Raw genomic sequence first — 22,408 nt, forward strand, 5'->3', positions numbered from 1 at the left:
TGTGCTTCCTCCTACCCTTCTCAGGGATTGCCCCAGCATCCAGCCCTAGCCTGAGAGTCAATAGTGGATGATTTTATTCTGGTCTGAGTGGAGGCAGGCAGCCCCAGGTTGCTCTCCCTTTTAGGGGGAATGAGGGGCTCGGGGTAGGAGGGAGGGATGCAGACTGCTAGCTGAGGGTAGGAGAATCCTGCTCTGTGCAATCCAGGAGTGGCCCAACGCAACAGGATACTCGCTCACAGACCTGGGAACAGCACTCCTGCTTCAGTCCCCAAGACAGAAATCGCCACAAATAATTTGCTCTGAGATACAGTAATTATTCTTCTTGTGCCTGTGACTCAAAAAACCCCTTCCAGGGCAAGGCCACAGGTATTGACAAGCCAAAGCCCCCACAGCCCCTTAAGATAGAAAGATCTCCTTTATTAATGAACCCCAACAGTATTTCTTCAGATACAGGAGTTTTGAACTCAAATACTCAGAAGAAAACAAGTTAATATTGCATTATTCTCATAAGAAATACTGCAACTTATTTCTGGTAACATATTGCAAAGCGAAACAGCTTGAAAAGAAAAAAAAATTAAAAAAGAAAAGAAATGAAGTCAATCAAACTGGAATTAAGGTTTTTGTTTCTTGGAACGATCAAGTCCTCGCAAGCACAGCTCGTTTCTGCAGATTACTCCCCAAACTGTCGTACAAACAGACCCCGATTGCTTGAATTCCTTATGAGCTCACAGAGGTGCAACATTAAAAGCTACGATTATCCAGTAGCAAGTGCCCCAACCTTCGTCCTCCACGGCAGCCTCAGTAAACCTGGTGTTAACGGGTTGTGAATGTCTTCCCCCTGCAAGGATGCAGAGAGAGGTCAGCGCAGCCCCTGCTGCTGTTCTGGGGTGGCCCAAGGTGGCTGTGGGGCTTTTTGGGGGACACACGCTAGCACCAAGCTCTTGAAAAGCCAGGCAGGTACTGCTGGTTCAGAGCTCACAGGGATCAATGGCTGCAAAACCAGATTATGGGGCTGAGGGGAGGGGTTGACTTTTGGAGAGTGGACAACCCCACTGCCCTGGAGTGAACGCAGAGGGGACATGCCGGGGTGCAAAGAGGATGCCAACAGGCTATGGGATCAGCAGAGGGTAAAGGACCTGAGGGAAACCTGATGACACAACCTGTCTCCTTCGTCATGTCACTCTGGGCTGCTTTATTCACAAAAGGGAGCTGGCCGGCCGGCCAGCCAGCGTGGTGTCCCAGGAGTGCTCTTGGCCCCAGGTATCTGCTGGGCTATAGCAGATACCCGGGATGCACTAAGCATCGGGAAGCTGCTCCAGCACCCACAAACCCCCACGAAGGACCTGGCCACTCTTCCCTGTGGGCTGGAATCACCCCAGAGCTTATCAGCCAGCTTTGAAACAAAGGGGAAAAGCCCCACAAACGCCACCAAAGTGTCAGTGGGGACAGAGGTGACACCAGGGCTGGAGGAGCCACATATGGGCCTTCTTTCACACAGGACCTGCCAGCACAAGGTGTGCTGCAGAGCCAGCTCTAGTGAAGAATTTGCAGGGTAGGAAGCAAGCCTGGTGAAGGAAGCACAGGGGGGCCCAACACAGCCTGATCCAGTCTTTTACCTCAAGATACCCAGAGAGGCACTTCCCTGTGAAACCCTCCCTTCCTCCCTCAGACGGGGCCCTGGTGTGGTCACTCATCCGGCATCCCAATCCTCCCCGGACCAGGGTCTGCCAAGCTGAGGAGGAGCGAGCTTGTGGCTGGTGAAGAATCCCAGAGAGCCAGGCCCCGCTTTGCTACTCACGTGATTGTTTTCATTTCTTTCTTCTCTGCGTCTGGACGGGCACGGTTCAGCACCTTGAGGAAATCTGATGTTTTTGCCCTCATACGCGTGTGAATATAGGCCTGCATTTCATTGAGACAAAACAGGGACACATCAGGATCCTGTTTTCATAGCCAAGCTTTCAGGGTGGGGTGGGAGCTATCTTTCTGCTCTCTGTTGAGAAAGCACCTAGCTCTGCACAGCCCCAATGCTATGAAGAGTGATCAAGAGGCGACAGTGAAAATCACTGTCCCAGTGCTGGTCAAAGCCAGGCCTCACTGAACAATTACTCTTACTCCTGTAAAGGGAAAAAGGAACTACACTACGAGGATAGGAAGCAAACAGGTGCTGGCTGTGCCGAAGGACAGGGAGAAGGTGATGATGCCAACCCTGTGTGACTGGGGAGGGCAATGCCAGGCCCTGCAGAGGTCTCAGGGGGACACCCCTGCGCCTGCAGCACCCAGGTTAGATGGGCTGAAGGTACCCTGTGTCCCCCATCCCCTCAGTACCTTCGAGCACTTGATGTGATAGTGCAGGTAGTCCCGGAATGTGTGGATCAGGTTTATGGTGTTGTCTCTGGCAGCAGCATTGGTGTGACGGGGGAACAGCACTGAAAGAAGAGGGTGACAAAAACTGTTAGCACCTTCCAAGGTACCAAAAGGCTTCAGGTTCCTCCAGTGCTGGAGACTTTGGAGTGCGCTGCTCCGAATGCCCGCTTTGCTCTCTACAAAAAGTCCCTAACTGTGACACAAATCATAGAATCACCAGGTTGGAAAAGACCTCTTGGATCATCGAGTCCAACCATTCCCATCTGCCACCAAACCATGTCCCTGAGCATCAAGTCTACCTGTCTTTTAAACACCTCCAGAGATGGTGACTCCACCACCTCCCTGGGCAGCCTGTGCCAGTGCCCAGTGACCCTTTCTGTGAAAAAACTTTTTTCCTGATATCCAGTCTAAACCTCCCCTAGTGTGGTTTGAGGCCATTCCCCCTTGTCCTGTCCCCTGTCACTTGGGAGAAGAGGCCAGCACCCTCCTCTCCACAACCCCCTTTTAGGTAGTTGTAGCGAGCAATGAGGTCTCCCCTCAGCCTCCTCTTCTCCAGGATAAACAACCCCAGCTCTCTCAGCAGCTCCTCATAAGGCCTGCTCTCCAGCCCCCTCACCAACTTCGTTGCTCTTCTCTGGACTCGCTCCAGTGCCTCAACACCCTTCTTGTGGTGAGGGGCCCGGAACTGAACACAGGATTCAAGGAACGGTCTCACCAGTGCTGAGTACAGAGAGAATAACCTCCCTGGACCTGCTGGCCACACCGTTTCTGATACAAGCCAAGGTGCCACTGGCCTTCTTGGCCATCTGGGCACACTGCTGGCTCGTGTTCAAGTCGCTGTCAACCAACACCCCCAGGTCCTTCTCCTCCAGAAAGCTTTCTAGCCACTCTCCCCGTAGTCTGTAGCACTGCACAGGGTTGTTGTGCACTTGGGGCACAACAAGATTAAGCACCACTTCTGACCACACAGGGCTCAGCAGCAGTTTTCCATATCTCCCGCTGCAGCCTGGACACAGCTGTGTGCTCCAGAGGACGCAGGCAAGGCTGAGTGCCCAAAGATGATGGCACTGTAGGAAATGGCATGATGCTACTTCAGTGCCTGGAAGAAGCAAACAGAGGAGAGAGCTGGGAGGTGAACAAGGGTGGCCTGGCTGCTTAACTGATCTGAAGATCCTGACTGCCCTTCGATCTCGAAATCCGTTGTAGATCCCTGCCTGACAGCTTGCCGGCCTGTGACAGAGCCAGACTTGGTTACTGCAGGGGTCCAGTGGCTTGCCCTTCCCACAGGCTGGTCCTGTGCTAAGTATCCTGGATCCAAAGGCAGAAAGATCATTTTGTCTGGATGATGTCTCACCTGGGACTGTCAGATCAGATAACAGGGAAATTGTGTCTGCCCCATTCCCAGTGCAGGAGGAGGGCAGTGCTAACTTCTCCTTCCCCCTGCAATGTCTGCGCTCCACCTCTGAGATCTGAACTGCGGGAATGCCAGGCTGAGAGAGATCCTAATGGCACACCCATGCATGGCTCCCAGTTTCTCTGGAAGAGACCTTTCCCTTTGCACAGGGCAGGGCTTTGACTCCTCAGTTCAGCCATCAGCATCACTGTCCAGAAGGAAGCGATGACCCTGCTGGCCAGCACCTCTGCAGGCAGTGAAAAGTGGCTCATCAGAGATAGAAGCGATCGGCCCAGAGCTAAGAGGCAGAGCTGGACAAGCAGACCTCACTGCCCTGCTCCTGCTCTCTGCTTGCCTCTGCTGATCAAGCTCTGCACAGGTGCCTGCAGCTAGGTAAGCTACAAATCCTCTCACAGGAAACCTCCCATCAGAAACCTTCAGTTTCCACAGTATCACAGCAGCGCCACCTTTCTCTTGCTTCCAAATGCTGAACTTATTTTGTAGGCAGACACTAAATAGCTCACTGTCTGCTTTTGTGGCTTCTTGCCCACCTGACACAGGAAAGGAACACGCTGACGGGGGCAGGTAACGCAGAATGCAACTTGAGTCTCTGCAGCTTCCAATGATCCATTTGAACGCTCAGGGAAGGTAAATTCCTTTTTCATGCAGCAGCATGAAAAAGCACTCCCTGAGCGCTGAGCAGCACTCCCTGAGTGTCCAGGCCTCAAAGCTGCCAGCTTACCAAAGGTGATGTAGCCAATATTGTCGCCGACAGCTGCATCTGTGTCTTTCAGCTCCAAGGGTGGCTCCCTGTGGCTGAAGAGCACCTGTGGGGCTGTGTGACTCGCCCGGCGACCTTCCTTGAACTCCTGAACAAGACAAAGCAAAGGTGGGTCCCACTGTGACACTCTAGCAATACAACGAGAAGCAAACCGAGCGTCCCCACTCCCACAGAGCAACTGAAAAGGAGGTTTCCCAGCCTTCCCTGAATGGCCCGAGTCCATCAGGCCAATTCTCTAGAAAACCATCAGTTTTTCCTAGCAGAACCAGACCAAAACATATGGCTATCATGGATTTACATGTGTTTGTAGCACAGCCCTTCAGCTGGGGTGCCTTTTAGCATCACACTTCCTGACATGGTTGCTTTATGGAAGGGGAACCTCTCTGCAAGCACATGAGACAGCACAACTCCTGCTGGAAAGTCAACACCCTCAAAGTTTCTGGCAAAAGCAGACAGTGCCCATCAACCCAGAGGAAAGGGACTTCTCAGACAGGGCTGCAAGGTCTACATTACACCCAGTGAAAGGACTCTGCCATTTGAGAAAGCATCTCCCACCAGAACTCTGCCTAGGCATTAAGATGCATCTATGGGGTTTGAAGCTTGTGCATGAAGCCTGCTCCTTCTAATACTTCCCTGCATCTTGAAACAGTACCTCCTAGCAGGGAGATCCCTTCTGCCACAGAACCTCTGACAGCTGCACAACAACCTTCTCAGATGGAATGAATGGGCTTTGCCTTTCAGGAATTACAGGACTGTCCCTACACAGGGCTGGGAAAGTCCCAACACCATTCTCCTGCCACAAGGCAGAGGGGCAGCCTCCTCTCTGCCTCACCAACCCCCATCCTAGCCTACACATCACCCCAGCATCTCTCTTCTTAGCACAGCTCACCCTCAGAAGGGGAGGAAGAATCTGTGCCCTTTTGGAGAACTGAGTAGTTCACTGGGGTTTCCTTAATGAAATGCTTAGCTTGTGTCTGCTTAACTTCTGTCTCCTTATGCCAGAGGGTAAAATGACTCAAACGGCTTTACTGGTTAGTTAATGGTCAGATTTTCTCCATGAGAGCCCAGATGAGCAGTCAACGTGCTGGCTGGGCTGTGTTATGCAAGAGCCATAGCTGGAGGGATGGAACCAGTGTGGCTCTGACTGGAAATTCTTGTGGCTGGGCAGGAGCAGGGTTTGCTGTTGTAAAATGCAAGAACCTGGGACATGGAGACTCTGGGACAGCTGCTGCCTTGAAGCCCTGCCACCTCCCTGGAGCCTCACAAACCCTGCTTTGTTCTCTGCATGCCTTTGTCCTTGTTTTAAAAGTGGAATTCCAGGCTGTGGGATATGCTGGTAGGGAACAGCTCAAAGCCACAGCAAATGCCAGGCTCATAGCTAAGGTACACAGAGCAGAGCTGTGGGGTAAGACTCCAATCACAATTCCTGTTGTAACGACTCCGAAACCAGATAGACTGGTATTTAGCAAACTGGACCAGTGACTTACTGTTCACAAGCCTGTCAGTAACATGGCCTTACACCCCTGAATGAACAGTCTAAATTAGCTCCTCTTGTCCCAGAACATGCTGCAGGGTCCTGCTCCATGGCTGTGCCAGCGCAGGAGGCTCCCCAGGTGTTTCAGGAGGCACAAGGTGAGCTCAGCTGGTCTGTGACACAGATGAACATATGAGTCACCATGCACTGAGCCCTCCCTCTCCAGCTGTAAGCAAACACCTCAGTCTTAACAGGCTACACGCAGTCACTGAGACCCGTGAAGCATTTACCACAGGTAAAGCACCTGAATGCTTCCCAGCTAAGTGGCAGTTGCAAAGGGCAGCTGAATCCAGAACTATTTGGCATTATTATGATTGATCGAAGCCGGCAAACCAAGCAAATTCATAGTTTTGAAAGGCTCACATCCAAAAGACCATCACAGCACATGAGAGCAGTAACACTGAGCTGCTTCCAGTTTGAGTCTCTGCAGCATTTGAGTGTTAGCAAGAACAGATTTTGAGGTGATGACTCTCAGCACCATCCCAGGCACAACATGACATCACCTCACCCTTTCTGCTCCCTTTGCAGCCCCTCCACCATGCTCAGTTCCTACAACACAGGGCCTCTAGGTGGAAACTAAAGTATTCACTGAGATGTTTCTCAACTTAACACAAAATGTTTGATCATCCATACAAGCAAGGCTATTGACAACAAAAGACGCCAATGCAAGGGCCTGGATTAGAAGATACACCTGTACCTATGAACGTAGTTCTTCCATCCCAGAGCAGACTGGAGCCCTGCAAGCATTTAAGTAGCTGCAACCTCACTTCAGCTGAATATCTGCTTGTTAGCAATGCTGCTTCAAGCACAAATGCATCCGACCAGACCCTTTCCCCATAATTCAGTTTCCATACCTGCATAAACACCTTTCCGATCACCACGTCATCATCATCCTTGAATACCGTGCTGAACACAACTGTGACGCGGTCCTTTTTTGCCTCAACATACCTGCAGGTGGGCGAGAGATGAGAACCCAGAAGTGAAGAGGAGCCAAGAAGTAAGCAATCACATGGCAAGGTCAAGTAGATACAACAACCATTAACAAGTCTGGCTGCTGAAAATCTCCCTTCCCTTGAAACAGTGTTTACATGGAGCAAAATATTTCTGTTGGGAGCAGCCAGTTCCTCTCCTGCGTGCAGCCACAAGTGCTGCCACTAACAGAGACTCTTGTGTAACACCCCTGCAGCCCAAAGGATGAGCCTTACCCTCAGTGGGTACTTCTAATAGCCTAGGACAGGCCCTTATTACTGAGCCAAAGTACAGAGCACAAGGATTTCCTGACTTTCCACCACAACCTGCAGCTGTAAGCAGGAGCTGGCAGCTGTCTGATGCCCGTGCTGCTTGGTTTAAACACTTACATTGTCTCATCATCCCTGTAGTGGATGACAGCTCTTTTTTCTCCTTCTTTGCCCTCTTCCTGGAATTTGAAATACTTCTCAAAGACTGAAGCAAAGCAGTTGCGCTTCAACATGCCAGCTTGGTGTACGATTGACTCCTTGTCTGCAGGAAGGTTCTCCAGGTCATAGAGCAAAGAGACATTGTAACCTGGGGAAGGACAGTGACAAATCTTAATAATCTATGCAGGACCTTCATGAAACCAGAGACGTTTTCTGGAGAGAGACACTTAAGTCCCAACTTTCCCTTAAGCCCTCTGAAAACCCCCAGGGGTAACTGCTTCCCACTCCAAGCGCTGACAGAACCCATGCTTGAACTTGGTGCGTGGCCATAGCAACGCTCCTAGGGCTCCTTCCTGAGCTGCCAAACACACGTGCTAGCTGAGCTGCTCTCAAGTGTTTGCAGTGAGTAGGAAGAGATGCTGTCACAGGTAACCATGGTTTTCCTGTGTCTCACAAAGCGTCTTTGAGGAGAACAAAGACCCCAACCATGAGGAACGAGGCTTCCTGGAGGAGGGCGGCATCAAGAATTACAGCTTGTGCTGCACGTTACTTCAGACCTGACGTACCTGAGCCACCTATTAAATTGCTATTCATTGTACAGAGCCCCCAGACATCAAACTCTTGCAGTGCAGCCTTCATTTGAGCATTTCTGAGGCCACTTAAGTAAATTTGGAATTGCATTCACACACACAAAGAGTAAATGCTATCACAGCGTTACCTGATTCAGGATTTACCAAGTAGCTTCCATAGACTTTCTTCAAAACCTAGGAAAGAAATTAAACATTGAGAGCACCAGCTATCCGAGTTGTTTCCTCTGGCACACCCCAAGCCATGTTTGGACTCTGTTTAGAAACATCAAATTACAGCACCTGTCTCCCTTAGTCTAAGTGAATTGGACAATGATAAAGTCATTTGCTTTAGTACTCTCGGCTGCTCCTGCTCTCAGCAGAGCTCCCTGAACTCCACTGACAGGGGATGTGCTGCAGAACAGAACTCAAAACTGCAAGTTTTAAAAGTTTTGCTACTCTTGAATTTGTGTGGGGAAGAAAACCCCTTCTGTACACTTCATACCTTCAAAGAGCTTGACACAACAGATCTGAGGGCTGAAACCCTTACTCTCATTCAAAGGCAGAGGCAAAGCACGCCCTGCCCCTCTCCTTGTTGGAAGGTCAGGGGTCAGGCACAGCGTGGCTAGGCGAGTGTCTGCCCTGCCTCAGCCAATCGCACGGGACAGATGGCAATGGAGAGGAAACTGCCAGGCAGCTTGGATGCCTCCCAGAAGCAGAGCCGCCTACGGCACAGCAAAAACCTTTATTCAGACATAATCATTGCTGAATTTTACATCAATGGCAATTTGCAACTGAGCCACAGCTCCGTGTCAATGAGGAGGCTGGGAACAGGAGGTATTTCAGAGAAGAACACAATATCGCTATAGCAGAACTGGCCCTCCTGGGATGACACCCACTACCATGCAGATAAGATGCATGGGCTCTCTGCACGTCAAAGCCTCCTCTCAGCAGAGAGCCTGCCTGCAGCAGGCCAGGGAGATGCTTAGTCTTAGCAAGAACCCCACTTTGCACTAGTCACAGTGGGGTTTCACCAAAGACAGAGCAGAAACAAGCTCTGTCATCGCCAGGGAAGCACAGAAAACAAGTTTGCTAACTGGTGATTTGAAAATATAATTTCTATTCAGTCAGTACTTTCAAGGCAGTCCTACAGAGATCCCATTTTCCTCTAGAAGTTTGGAAGGCTGCCTTCCACCACTACTGCGGTGTCCGCCACTCACCCACCACAGTGGTTCTCTTAGGATCACAAACTATTCATCCTTGCTAAACATGCTGGGAGAGCTCCACCGTTTGGGCTGCCTGACTCTTGTCTGTCAGCAGCAGTACCTTCAGGAGCAGGCAATGCTGCTCCTAGAAAGGTCCACATACAGGAACCAGGAAAGCAGGATACTCAGTCATACTTATTCTGACTTTCGCAGGTCTTGCAACAACTTGCAGGAATTCACTTTGGGTTCAAATGGCCTGTTTCTTGCCAGACCCACAATAAATTCCTGGAGCAGTTTGCCTGTTTTCATCCAAGGACAGACACCCAGAGGCAAAAGGCTGCCGAAGAGCCTTGGGTGAACCTCATTTGTTACAACGCGGAGATTTGAAAACTGCCTGAGGAACTGAGTCACACTTCCTGCCTCACCACCCAACCACAGCTCAGAGAGGCTCCTTATTTCTACCATAAATGGTCCTCTACAGCCCCGGCCCATTCAACAGGAACTGAACCTGCTACTTCACACAGCAGCAGTGAAAAGGGAACCAGGCTGCAGATCAAGGTCTGCACATTCAGCAGGAGCCCATCACTTGCTCTCAAGTGTGGTTAGAGTCAGAAGAGTGGCACCAGATTTGTCGTGGTGCCTTCCTTCACTGGTGGATTCAGTACATCTGTCAGGGAAACTGTTCCTGTATGGTCAGGCCTCACACTCATTTGGACTTGTAAAATTTGTGGTGGCTGTCAGCTTTCAGGGTCATGTAAGATGACTTCTTATTCTTCAGAGAGTATGAACACACCTTGCCTTTGTGTTCCAGCAGACTGGGATTCCTGGCTGACATAGGGCTGCTTGTTTGACCAGCATGAGATGGGAGAACAGGTGATTCTCCAAGGATTAAATGTTAGATCCATCAACATCACAAGGACATTGCCCATCCTAAGCAGCATTTGTAGGCTCATGGCCCAAAGATGTTCACTCACCTCATCAGCACCGTGTTCCTGGAGCTCCTTGTAGAATTTCAAAGAAATACTGACCATCACTTTTGTCTTGTCTCCATTGGGGTTTGAAATATGGTAAAGGACTCCATCAAAGTCTAAGAAGCAAGCAAGAGAAACATAGAATCAGCTCCTATTTCTGAGAGTGTTTTTACCCTACACATTCTAGGAACTGCATAAAACAACACTGCTCGTCCAGCTCCAGCCCTCACATATACACCAAGAGAGAGGAACTCATTATGAAGGAAAGTGGTAATGTCATGTACGGAGACCTCTTATTATTCAAAGGGTTGACACAGTTTTGGCACTTGTCCATCACAGAAAGCTTTAGTGTCATTCAGCATCCCTGGCAAATCCACTTGTGCTCAATACACATGGATACAAACATGCAGAGACAGGAGCCTTCTGGACGGCCAGCACGGAAAGTGACTGACGTGCCCACTGGGCCAGAGCCACAGCCTGGAGGAGAACACATCTCTGCATGCAAAGTCAGCTCAGCTGCTGCCTGCTGAGACAGCTTCCACTTCACTGCAGAACGGGCAAGGAGGGCAGAAAGCAGGGAAAGGCAACCCTGCAGCTACCAAGCAAGCTCCTCTTTCCCGTGGAGCTCTGCAGCTTACATAGATTCTTGGTAACAGAAACAAAAAATCAGTTGCAGAATGAACACTTGAACTTCCTTGTTGCTTCTCATCCTGGAGAGCGAATTTCAGGCAATAAATTCATCTTCCCTGTCACCCGGAGCCAGCTTTTTAACAACCCGGACCAGGTGGTGCTAGAAACCTAACAGCAAGAAGCACCAGGGCAGCACTGGAGAACAGGTGAGATAAGAGAGCTACGTAGCACACACACCTCAAGCAAGCACTGCCACCACTGTGGTGGGGAAAGTCCCAGGGAAGACAGATGGACAGACAAAGTCATACGGCAGCTGACAAAACCCCAGCTCTGGGGACACTGCAGGGTTATCAGGCCCTGCATGGCTTTTCTTGCCACCCACAGCAGCGCTGGGTGAATTTAGGCACACCAGGTGTAACGGTGGGCAGACCGTTCAAGCCAGCCCTTTTTTCAGAGAAGTTGCGACCTGTGGAGCTTACCTGCAAATGTTACTTCTACTGCCTCTGGTTTGTTTCTAGAAAGCAAAGAAAACAAAAGGAAGTAAATGAGAGCTCAAACAGCAGCCTCCAATCTGTGAAGGAAAGTGGATTAATTTCCAATGCCTTATTTCTCACAAGCAGCTCTACCTGGAAACCCTTTTATCTCCTGCTGTTCACCTAGCTGATAACCTTCAACAAGAGATCTTAGACTTCTCCCCATTCCTATAAGCACCTGTTTTACCCCAGATGATATAAAATAGGCATTGAAGCTAGCAGAGATTGTTACTACTTGTAGTTTACAAATAGATTTTGAGATCGCCGATTTCCAGTTAGAAATATCTGAGAATGCTACTAATCATTGATGAGTCTGTTTTAACAAATGCTTTCTCAGAAAAGAACAGCCACAATACAGGTTTGAGGACAGAGGTTCTTTTGTAACTTCCTGTGATACCACTTCACAGAAGGGACTTGGAGGCTAAGCAATCCTTCCTGACGTAGTGCCTCCTTCGCCATTAACAGCAGCTCCGCAAACGTGTTGATATAATTCACTTTTGGAAGACACCTTCCCCAAGTTCAGGGCTGGGAGCAAACCGCAGAAGGAAACCTTCCAGGTGTGTGTTTCATCCTGTCCTGCCACATCCCTCCCAAAATACTCCAACGTTATGCCAACTGCCTCTGTAGGAAAAACTGCAAGTCTGGGTTTGCTCTAACACTGCTCAGTGTGATTTTTGGGATTCCAATCTGCAACAAGAACACCTCAGGAGCCAAAGTGACATCAGGTCTTATGCTGTAGGTGTGAAGATTTAACAACAGTGTAACAAACCCCATTTGCCAGTTTGTCCAGGCTCTGTAGAAGAGTCGATCCAGTGAAAGCTCTAACTGCTTCTGAGAAGTGATTTTGTTGGGAGTGGCACTACATAACTACTTTGGCAGCTCTGAGGGGATGGGTATTAATTAATAGGTCATTCTCCAACAGGGAGCAACACAAAGGTACCTCCACTGCTGAGAGCAGGGGTAGAAAACGAGAACAGGATAAAAGTGACAGACTGCTAATGCTGTTTCAGAGTATATCCACTTGTTTTGCAAAAGCAGCCTCTACTGAACAGAGCAGAGGCGGCTGCTGCTGCTAACAGAAAACCATCCTCTACAACAGTTCATTCACACGCGCCTGAACCAACATACTGAAATATCTCCCAAAACCAAAGACAGAGCACCAGGGCAGCCTTGTGGTCTCAACTACGCTGCCACTGTCCAAAGACCAACTTCAACCTTTTGCCAAAACTTGCTCTGTCCATGCTGGGTAGCAGCTACACCTCAGTACACACACCAAGAGGCATGGGGGAAGTGATGACTCGATATCTACTTTCCCTCACTATATTCTGGAAAGGTTTTAATGACTTTTTTCTCTAGAACAAAGCACCGTTCTTCCATCAGCTTTTCTGCAGACAGTCTCATCCTTGGAAGCCATAAATAGCCATGATGTGCTAAAACTCAAGATGGGCAATACAGGAAGGCTAAGGCACTGAACAGAACTGATCCCAGACCATGCACTGGGTCAATAACATTTTACTCGGGTGGAAAGGGAGGAATTACCCCTGGCTGGAGATCCTAAGTCGAAATGATGAGGTGTTGCTGCTTCTTCAGAGTTGTTAGCTGCGAAAAGCAACAGCCCTTTTTGTTGTGAGGCTGGAAAGCCTCTGTCTTTTGTGCTGCATTGCTGAAGATAAAAACCACACACTTGAAAGAAGCAGAGTGAGTGCACCAAGGAAGGTCCTTAATAGTTTAAGGTCTGTGCCAGCTACCTGCCACATCTCTTGCTCTCATCTTCCCCTCCCAGCTGGGCCTGAGATGGAGCTCACAGGGCATCCCTGGCTGCATATTGAACTCAGGCTCTTGGAAAGCAGAGTGATTCCCCAAGCCACATCTGCTGACTGAGGACTGAGGAGATATGAAAGAAAATCCCACTGATCCCACTCGGTCAGTTGATGCAGACGTGTTCCTCTTTCAGAGCACTACACTCAGGAATCAGCTTGGATGGCAGTATAAATTTTCATAAAAAAAAGAAACCTATGAAGGAAGCTTTAAAGATAGCACAGTCAGGCACACGAGAGCTAAGAATATTAAAGAGGACACATTCCTAAATCCCCATTTCATCTTCACAGAGCTACACTGTTCAAGCCCCATTCCCCACACACATGAAGCTGATGCTTCCCAGAACCCCAGCTCCCGGCAGAGCCTCCAAACACAGCAACTCCTTCCAATCAACACCAAGAAACAGCTGACAGACAGTGCACTGGAGTGGCTTTGCCCAGGAAGGATGATTCCCTGATTATTTACCCGGTACCTGGTGGGATGGCAGGAAAATCACTTGTGTTATTTAAGATACCGTGTGCCACCATATACCTGTTCAGTTAATGGCTCTGCACGACAGCCTTTGTTCTGTACACAAAAGCTTACAGCTGACACGATCCCATTTCTGAACATTTCATTGTGCAAGCATGGATTTCTTAGAGAAGTTATTTTAACAGTGACTTCCTGAGTGGCTCAGTTCTTGTAGCCATGGATAGTGAAGAGGGGAAATATTTAAGGGAAAAGCAAGTACACGGGCAGAACGCTGGGTGCTGAATATTCAACCACTTCCCAGTGCACGGCCTCAGTGAAGCGAGCATTCACGTGAGCTGCATACAGAGCTCCTTGCAGCCACACTGGCTCTGTCACCTACTGCAGAGTGGTTTTTCTACCTCATCCAGCACACGCCTAAGGTAAGCCAGGCCTGGCCCAGGAGAGATGCATGACTGGGAGCGAAGTGAGCTCTCTTAGCCCTTCACAGTTCAGCAACCTTACAACCCCAAAGCTTGTAAGTGTTTCTATATATTTCTCTGGCTCGCATCACCAAAAACATCCTGGCTATTTAAAACAATTCTACAACAGAAAAACCACCCCTTTTGCTACCCAAACTGTTGTTCCTTCATCAAGAAGTCCCCAAGCAGAAGGGAGAGGAACTCTAACCTCCAGCCTCCTGCAGCTTCCAGACAAGCAGTGGGGCTGCAGGTTGTACGCACGCAATCACTTCCCTTCGACCACCCACCAAACCCATCTTCCGCAACAGAAACAGCAGTGACATGCTGAACACCCTGCGGAGGCGCAGCAATATCCCTTCTGTGTTTAGCCATTCCAGCCCGCCCTGCTCTCACACTGGGGATGTGCAGCAGGCCTGGGACCAAGGCTGTGCGGCTGAAGGATAGGTACAGGTTACTGTCAGGTTACTGGTGCAATCCCAAAGAGCTTTGGTCAATCTAGTGTGGCCCAGTGTTCCCTGCCTCCACAATGAGACCCATCCAAACCCATAGCAAGAATTGGTAGTTTAGCAGCTTGGTGCACAGTTATTGTAAATCCCAGCCATCCTTTTCGCTTTTTACTTTGGAGCAGGGCTCTGTGAGCTCCTTTGGGATTCACTTCCACCCCCGATTCAAGTCTCTGACAGCCAGACTAAGCCTGGCTACACTCAGAGGATTTCAGACAGTAGAGCCCATCTGCTCCCAGGACAAAGAGCTGCTGTGACCCCTGCAAGCACCTTAACACCAACACCCCTACCTGAACCCCAGCCTCCCCCAGCCTGCTACCTCTTGCCCTAAGCAGACAAACCTGCTCACACCAGGAATAACAGAGATGGCTCCTCTCTGCACTCAACACTGAATCCAAACCAGACCTTTCTGCAAAACCCTGCCTGGACTCAGACACTAAAATGGCAGCTGTTCTGAGCAGCGGCAACAGTCCATTTTCTGATAACACTTATCAGGTTTGAAGTTAAATCCAGACCAAATCCCATCTGCCCTCTGCTTGTAACAATAAAAGGCCATGACAGGTTTTACGTCTTCTTGCCTGCATTTCTCCTATTCACCTCTGAATGGCTCCTACGTTCTTGTCTATCTAATACAGAGCCAGCTCCAAATCAGATTTTTCACCCCGGCAGAGCATCCATGAAGATCCACAGCGCATGTGGAGAGATGCCAGCAAGCACTTAAGAGCAACAGCAAATCTTTTTTTCTGATAGCATTTCCTCAATTTTGACTCGGACAACATCCAAACTTCCCCGCTTCATTCCCAGGCCACGAGGCTCTTAGCCATATGTTACAACAAATTTAAGAACAGAAAAATGAAGACTGCAATTATACAGAGCCCTTATCTTCTGTATTAAACAGACCTAAATGCAAACTTGGCTGACAACATGTACTGAAGCATCTCCCACATCCCAATTAAGACCCGTACCCAAAAAAGGAGGATGGCAATTATTTTAAGAGCTGCAGGCACGCAGATATTCTAATCTCTTGCCCCAGAGGAGAAGGGGAAAAAATAAAGGGCGGGGGTGGGGGCATTTCAAAGCTTAAAGCTCTGAGGAGAGCTTTCAGATCACCAGAGCTGATATACAGTTTGGAGACAGCAAACCAGATTCAGTGACAGACTGCAGGCTCTCACTACAGAAAGGTCACCCCAATAAAAAAAAATCATGAGCAATGTCTAAAATTATCTGAACAGTTCCTCCACTCCTGGGTCTCACTCAGCTAACAAAAGCTACCCTGCGTAAGGTGCGGGAGCGTATGAAATCAGAAGAGCTCCCATAGCTCTGGCAGCACACCCACCACAAACTCAATTGAGCAGGAGTGCTCCATCAGGGCGATGCTGAGTGGCGAATGGCAGCCCCCACGCGTGCTGGCTCTCCCCTCTCAGTTACGTGACCCCTCCATGCCCAAGTTTCTCCCTCACAGCAAGCAGGACACCCTGGAGGAGGTTGGCTGGTAGGTAGGCAGGCATTAGGATACCCAGTGGACAAAGCTGAGGCCTGCCCTGCAGCACTCAGGTATAGGCAGGTCTGTTTCCAACCAGGTCTTTACTCTGAAGCACGCCTCCACTCCACCTGGGGACAGGCAGCCCACGGTTCCTCACTGGAATGATCAGCTGCCAGTGCTGCAGGAGGTCTCTGGGGAAGAGCCTCATCTTCCACACACCATTCCATGCCTTTCTTTAGTGCAGCGAACAATACCCACTTTTCTCTGGTGTCAAACAACAGTGGCTGCAGTGAAAACCATTCTCAAAGGATAACATGGAGCAGGCGCCTCTTGGAGATCTGAGATGAAAACTGAGGCTGAAGCAATGACAAAATGACCTGGAAAAGCCTAACACTTCAAAGATCTGGGCCAATCTTCCCTCTTGTTCCTTGCACTATTGCTCAAAAGCGGAGCACTGCCTAGCTCCAGTCAGAAGTGGTTCACGATCCACCATTAATGCAAAGTCACCTTTTCTGGTGGCTGAGGCCACATGCGCTGTGGCAGCCCAGGAGTTCTGCTCAGCCACCTACAGCACACTTGGTCAACGCAGACAGCCAAGGTCTACAGTGCCACCCATGCCACGCTGAATCCAGGGGTACCGCTTTCTGCCAGCGGCGTGGCCCAAGTGCTCCTCAGAATCAGGCAGACTGAACTTCAGCAGATGAGATGCCGCTGAGGAGATGCGTGGCTCCAGGCTGGGCTTGGGAGGACACTGAGCCAGCACCTGCTACTGTTGCTGCTGGAAGGAGATCTGATCCCTGCTCCTGGGCTCCACCATGGTGAGTGGCCTTCGTGCAATGAATGGGATGAGGAAACGCATCTGGGTTAAAAATACCCAGTTCTGCCTGTGTAATTTTAACCCAGGTCACTTCCCCAGTCCCATTTCCTCTGATGCCATAGAGATGCCTGTGTCAGCAAGAAGGAGTGGGTGGGCAGAGGAGCAACCTCTGTTTTCACTCAGGCTGCGACGCTCCCCTAAAATGCTGGGCCAGAGCTGTGGATTGCCATACCCATACCCACCCCTGCAGGGAGTTTCTCCATGGTGTCTGTCAAGACCCAAAGCTCCTCTACCCTACCAGTAAGCCCAATGGCCTGCAGATGCTCCTCTGTTTCCCATAATGAACTCACTTTGCATGTCACATCACAAAGTTCACACTCCGAGGTTTCACTCGGCCTCACTGTCTGAAGGGCTCAGCTCTACAGCAACAAACACCAAAGCGACCACAAGTGGGAAATACCATAAAGCACACGGGTGCAGCTTCAGCCCAGTTCTCCGGCCAGCTCATAGGAACCGCTCTGCATCAGGGAAGTTCAAGCTTCAGCTGTTTCCCTATGCAGCTAACAGTCATGAAGCCCTGCAGATCCTTACCTATTAAAGGCTGTAAAGAAATCAAAGATTTGAGATGCCCCTCCGCCCCCTAGAAATAAAAGCAGTGTTCTCCAGCTATGCAAATTTGTTTTCTTTTGCACAGTGAGTAAATACCAAGAAACAGCTTGAGATACGTGATTAATTTACCAGAGATTATGTATGGCTGGAAAACCAAACCCCACGAACAAGGTCCTGTGCCGCTTTCACTGGCGTCAGTTAAGTTAGAACAGGACAAAACTGGACAGCAAATTTGTTTTGGGAGGCAGTTCATCCTTGTGAGTGAAATGAACAAGTATTCACCAGGCACAGCAGACAGACATCAGAATGTTTTATTCTTAAATTGTTCACTGATTTTTTCCCCATCTCTGCAGTGAGCAAAGGGAAGCAATGATGAGAAACAAAATCTTCCAACTGGTAGGGCTCATCCCCTCACATCATGTTTCTGTCAGAAATGGGAAAATCTGAGCGTGACTTCAGCTTCTAGACAACTTCTCAAGTCAAAAGCTTATGTAACAAAAATTTATTCTCTTGACACTTGGCAAAAGCTCACAAGTTGCCTCATTCCATACTGACCAGATATTCGCCCACTGCAGCAGTTCAACGCTTGAAAGCTTCTCCAGCAAATTCCTAACTCAAGTTATTCGAACAGATTCTTGGTAGCTTTAAGCCTTTACTTAAAAATGTGGTTGGTTTAAGGAAATGGATTTAAAACAAGAAATTGCAATATTAAATAAAGAAAAAAATGAGATGCATTGAAGTCCATTGCCTGTCACCACCTTGATCCAAATGCCAAACCTCAACAGCAGCTGTCTGAGGAGGTGAGATTTCCATGTGTTTTGCTTACAAACACAAAATAACTTGGAATTATGGAATTACTCTGTCAATGGGTGGATGCTGATAAGCCACAAGAACTTTGTAAAGGGAGGACTCTTAGAAACAGGTTTGGCCCTGCCTCGAGTGCTGATCTTTGTCAGCAGTTGGCCAAGGCACCTTCCACACCGGAAATCAGAGTATTTTGGGTTGGAAGTGACCTTAAAGCTCATCCAGTTCCATCCCCCATCATGGGCAGGGACACCTCCCACTGGATCAGGTTGCTCAAAGCCTTCTCCAGCCTGGCCTTGAACACCTCTGGGGATGGGACTCCAGAGACAGTTCATGGACCTTCATGCAGAGCAGATTTTGACACATTACATGACAATAATGTTACAAGCTCCTAACTTTCTAATGTCCCAACTTCTAAATGTGACCTAGCTCTATACAACACAGTGAAACACGCCTTCACCTGATGGTCCAGGAAAGAAAGCTCTGCAGGGAGCCAGCTGAATCACAGCCACAGTGTGGCCACAGGAAGCAGAGTAGAGTAACACAGCCCATGTCACAGAACAGGTCTCTGGCAAAGGATTTAGAAACAACCCCGCCCTGCCTGACTCTCAAGCTGGTACTGAATCCACCAGGCACACCTGGCTCTGAATCAAGTAGTACGGACAAATCCACTCATTGCACCTGCCCCACTCCTGTTCTAGGGCAAATAATACAAACACAACTCTGTCCAACTGTCCAGGCTCATCCTGCCCAGTCACCAAATCCCTCAAGGGTTGACCTTGCCCTGGTTGTCCTCTATCTGTCCCCAAGATGCACCTTGGGGAAACCCATCACTGAAACAGTGAAATACAGGAAATCCCCTCCAGCCTTCAGACTCGGCACCACAGGAGTTGACCCCAGAACTGTGGTCAGAGGGAGAAGAAATTTCATGTGAATAAACACTGCATAGCACCCATTTCCTAAAAGACTTGAAATCAAGAGAAAAGATATACATCTCCCTACATATCTCAGACCTTTGTTTCTGCCTGGACAGGAGGACCTCAGCACAAGTACAGAAGAAAATGTGGAAGTAAAGAACTTCCTCTCCTCCAGCAACACACTCAAGGCACAAAACTTAAAACACCATCTAGAGAGAAGAATACACTGTAGATGAATAAGAGGCAGAAGCACCATCAGCTGCACTAGAAATCGATCCAGGCACAATCTCTACACCAGGCAAGTGTGCTGATGCAGAAGTAAGGAGAAAACGGAAATTTTGTGGGCCTGCAGGTTGGTGCAGAGCAAGAAACCCCAGCACACAGAGCTGGGGTTTCAAGGTGCATTTAAACCCACAGAGTGCCACTTCCACATTTACACCAACACAGGAACACATACACATTCCTCTCTCACCAGCAGGAAGAGTGCCTCAGTATGGACTTGTGATGAACGAGCATTTCTGACATGTTATTAACCTCTGCATACATAACATTTTCTAATGGATGCAGCTGTGATATCACAGCAGTCACCTGGGAGCTCTCCCGAGTACGGTGCCTGTACTCTGGGGAAACTTGTTGCACTGAACAATCAGGCCCCAGGAGAATTAAAAGCCTGTGAGCAGCTTGACTATCCCAGGAGGCACTGCAGCCTGTGAGGTTATTTTATGAAAAACAAAAGAAAACAAACCCAACCTAAGCAAGAAGTCAACTGAGAGGGGAAAGCAGAGGAAATGACCTCTGAGTTCTGCACGTAAAAGGCAGAGAGCTTCAAAAGCTGCTGAAGGAAAAGGTGACACAGAAAAAGGCACCTGTCTGGGGCATCCTTTCCCAGAGCAGGCTGGGCCAAGCAATTTGAGGCACCAGGGCATGCTGCACTCCAGAGATAATGCCACCACACTTTGCTTCTCAAGGCTTTGTCTCCATACAAAGGTGTCCTGTGCAGACAGCGAAGCAAGATCACAGGTACCTTGGCTGCAGATAAGGACCTTTATATGAAGGGACTCTCTTCTGAGTGAAGCTATGCTCAGATAGCACCTTTACAGCCCTGGTGCAACACTCATAGCAAAATAACCACTGGCTCCCCAGGGACTGAATTGTCCCAGCCAGAGGTGCAGGTGCAAACCAGCCCCCTCAACACAACCCTTCAAGACCAGGACACCCACCAGCCTGGCACTAGGGACTGCGGGAGACCCACAGCCTGCATCCCTCCTGCTCAGCAAAGTGAAAGGGGGCAGGCTGGAATCTGCTCCCCGCCCCCAAAGCAAAAGGCTGAGGCTGCGGCTCCACATGCAGGCTTCCTGTTCCTCAGCTCCCCACACATATTCTGTACCAGTGTGGCACCATGCTGGGCCTGATCTGATGAAGACTGCTTTACCCAGAGCAAACACCCCTGCAGATCTACCATCCCCTCTTCCCAGCCCTGTCCTTGTCCAGTTCCACTCCTCCAGCTCTGCCTGTCTTGATGGTGTGATCTCCAGTAGCCTCCACAGCTCCCTTCTGCTCCCTCGGGGTCTCTGTGCTGCCCCAGCAGTAACCATCACATCAAAACCTGCTCTCCCCTCCAACTCTTGCCTGCTCGCCTCTGCTCCCTCATTTCCGAGGCCTTCACTCTGCCCAAGCTCCCATCAGCTCCATCACCTCCAGCCCAGTGACCCCAAACCAGAGCCCCCCTTCTCCAGTACCAACCTTCCTCCCAGCCCTCTCAGCCCACAGCCACCCGTTCTGTCCCAGCTTTACACTCCTCACTCCCCAACCCCCATCCTACCTCAGAGCCACCTCTTATCATTCTCCAGGCTCCTGTTCTGCCTTGTCACCACCTCCCAGCCCAGCCCCATCATCCCCAAACCCCCATCCTGTCCCAAGCTCCCAGCTCATCCCCTCCACTCCCTGTCCCCCACCCTGTCCCCATCCCAACCCCCAAACCCCACCCTGTGCCCGTCCTGCTGCCCCATCCCAGCCCCTCCACCCGATGGTCCTGGTTTCAAGTCCCCAGCCCAGCCCCACCATTCCTTGGTCCCCATCCTGTCCCTGCCACAACCCCTCAGCAAAGCCTCCCCATCCCCTGGTCCCCATCCCGTCCCAGTCCCACCCTCCCAGCGCAGCCCCTCATAGAATCACCAGGTTGGAAGATACCCACCAGATCATCGAGTCCAACCATTCCTATCAAACACTAAACCAGGCCCCTCAGCACCTCGTCCACCCATCCCTTAAACACCTCCAGGGAAGGTGAATCAACCACCTCCCTGGGCAGCCTCTAGCAGTGCCCAATAACCCTTTCCATGAAAAATTTTTTCCTAATGTCCAGCCTGAACCTCCCCTGTTGGAGCTTCAGGTCATTGCCCCTTGTCCTATCCCCTGTCACCTGGGAGAAGAGGCCAGCTCCCTGCTCTCTACAACCTACTTTCAGGTAGTTGTAGAGAGCAATAAGATCTCCCCTCAGCCTCCTCTTCTCCAGGCTAAACAACCCCACCTCTCTCAGCCGCTCATCGTAAGGGTTATTCTCCAGCCCCCTCACCAGCTTCATTGCTCAACCCCCACGGGCCTCGTCTCAAGCCCCCAGATCAGCCTCTCCACTCCCTGGCCCCGTCCCGAGCCCCCAGCCCCCATCCTGTCCCCGTCCCAAGCCCCCAGCTCAGCCCCTCCACACCCCCGGCCTTCTCGCCTCACTCCCCGGGCCCCCATCCTGCAGCGGCCCCGCCCTCCCCTCCGCCCGCCGCCCCCGTCCCGGCCTGGCCCGTCCCCCACGCCCGTACCCGGCGGCCGCGCCCTCGAACTTGAGCGTGAGGGTCTCCTCGATGATGCGGTTGTTGACCTCGAGCAGGATCATGTCGGCGCCGAGGCCGGAGGGAGCCGAGCCCGCTGAGCGCACCGGGGACCCGCCCGAGCCTGCGCCGCCGCTTCCGCCCTCGCGCCCCGCGCGTCACTTCCGGCCCCGCCCAGGGCCCCGGCGCGAGGGCGCGCGCCACGCCCCCTTGTGACGTCACGTAGAGGCCCCGCGCACCGGCGCGCGCTGGGGATGGGGGGGACGAGGGGGAGGGGGAGTCGGGGGTGGGGGAGGGGGAGGGGACATGGGGGACCCGAAGGTGCGGGGTGTCCC

General features: G+C 50.6%; 1 protein-coding gene across 1 annotated transcript; it reads right to left on the reverse strand.

The window, feature by feature from the left end:
• Positions 1-396: 396 nt before the first annotated feature.
• On the reverse strand, positions 397-22,210 carry ARPC2 (actin related protein 2/3 complex subunit 2). The gene is made up of 10 exons (XM_069861333.1): positions 22,065-22,210; positions 11,321-11,355; positions 10,215-10,327; positions 8,188-8,233; positions 7,431-7,617; positions 6,927-7,020; positions 4,500-4,626; positions 2,326-2,426; positions 1,799-1,899; positions 397-838 (listed from the first exon to the last, which is right to left on the reverse strand). Exons 1-10 carry the CDS (start codon positions 22,136-22,138, stop codon positions 814-816), a joined length of 903 nt encoding a protein of 300 aa, XP_069717434.1. The 5' UTR covers positions 22,139-22,210; the 3' UTR covers positions 397-813.
• Between the last annotated feature and the right edge of the window lie 198 nt (positions 22,211-22,408).

The sequence above is a fragment of the Phaenicophaeus curvirostris genome, chromosome 7, assembly GCF_032191515.1.
Source record: "Phaenicophaeus curvirostris isolate KB17595 chromosome 7, BPBGC_Pcur_1.0, whole genome shotgun sequence".
NCBI lineage: Eukaryota > Metazoa > Chordata > Aves > Cuculiformes > Cuculidae > Phaenicophaeus > Phaenicophaeus curvirostris.

Coding starts and splice junctions, on each gene's coding strand:
- ARPC2 (XM_069861333.1), bottom strand. CDS start 22,138: ATGATCCTGCTCGAGGTCAACAACCGCATCATCGAGGAGACCCTCACG. Junction 11,356..22,064: donor TTCGAGGGCGCGGCCGCCGG/GTACGGGCGTGG, acceptor TTTGCTTTCTAG/AAACAAACCAGAGGCAGTAG. Junction 7,618..8,187: donor CTTGGTAAATCCTGAATCAG/GTAACGCTGTGA, acceptor GTCCTTCCCCAG/GTTACAATGTCTCTTTGCTC.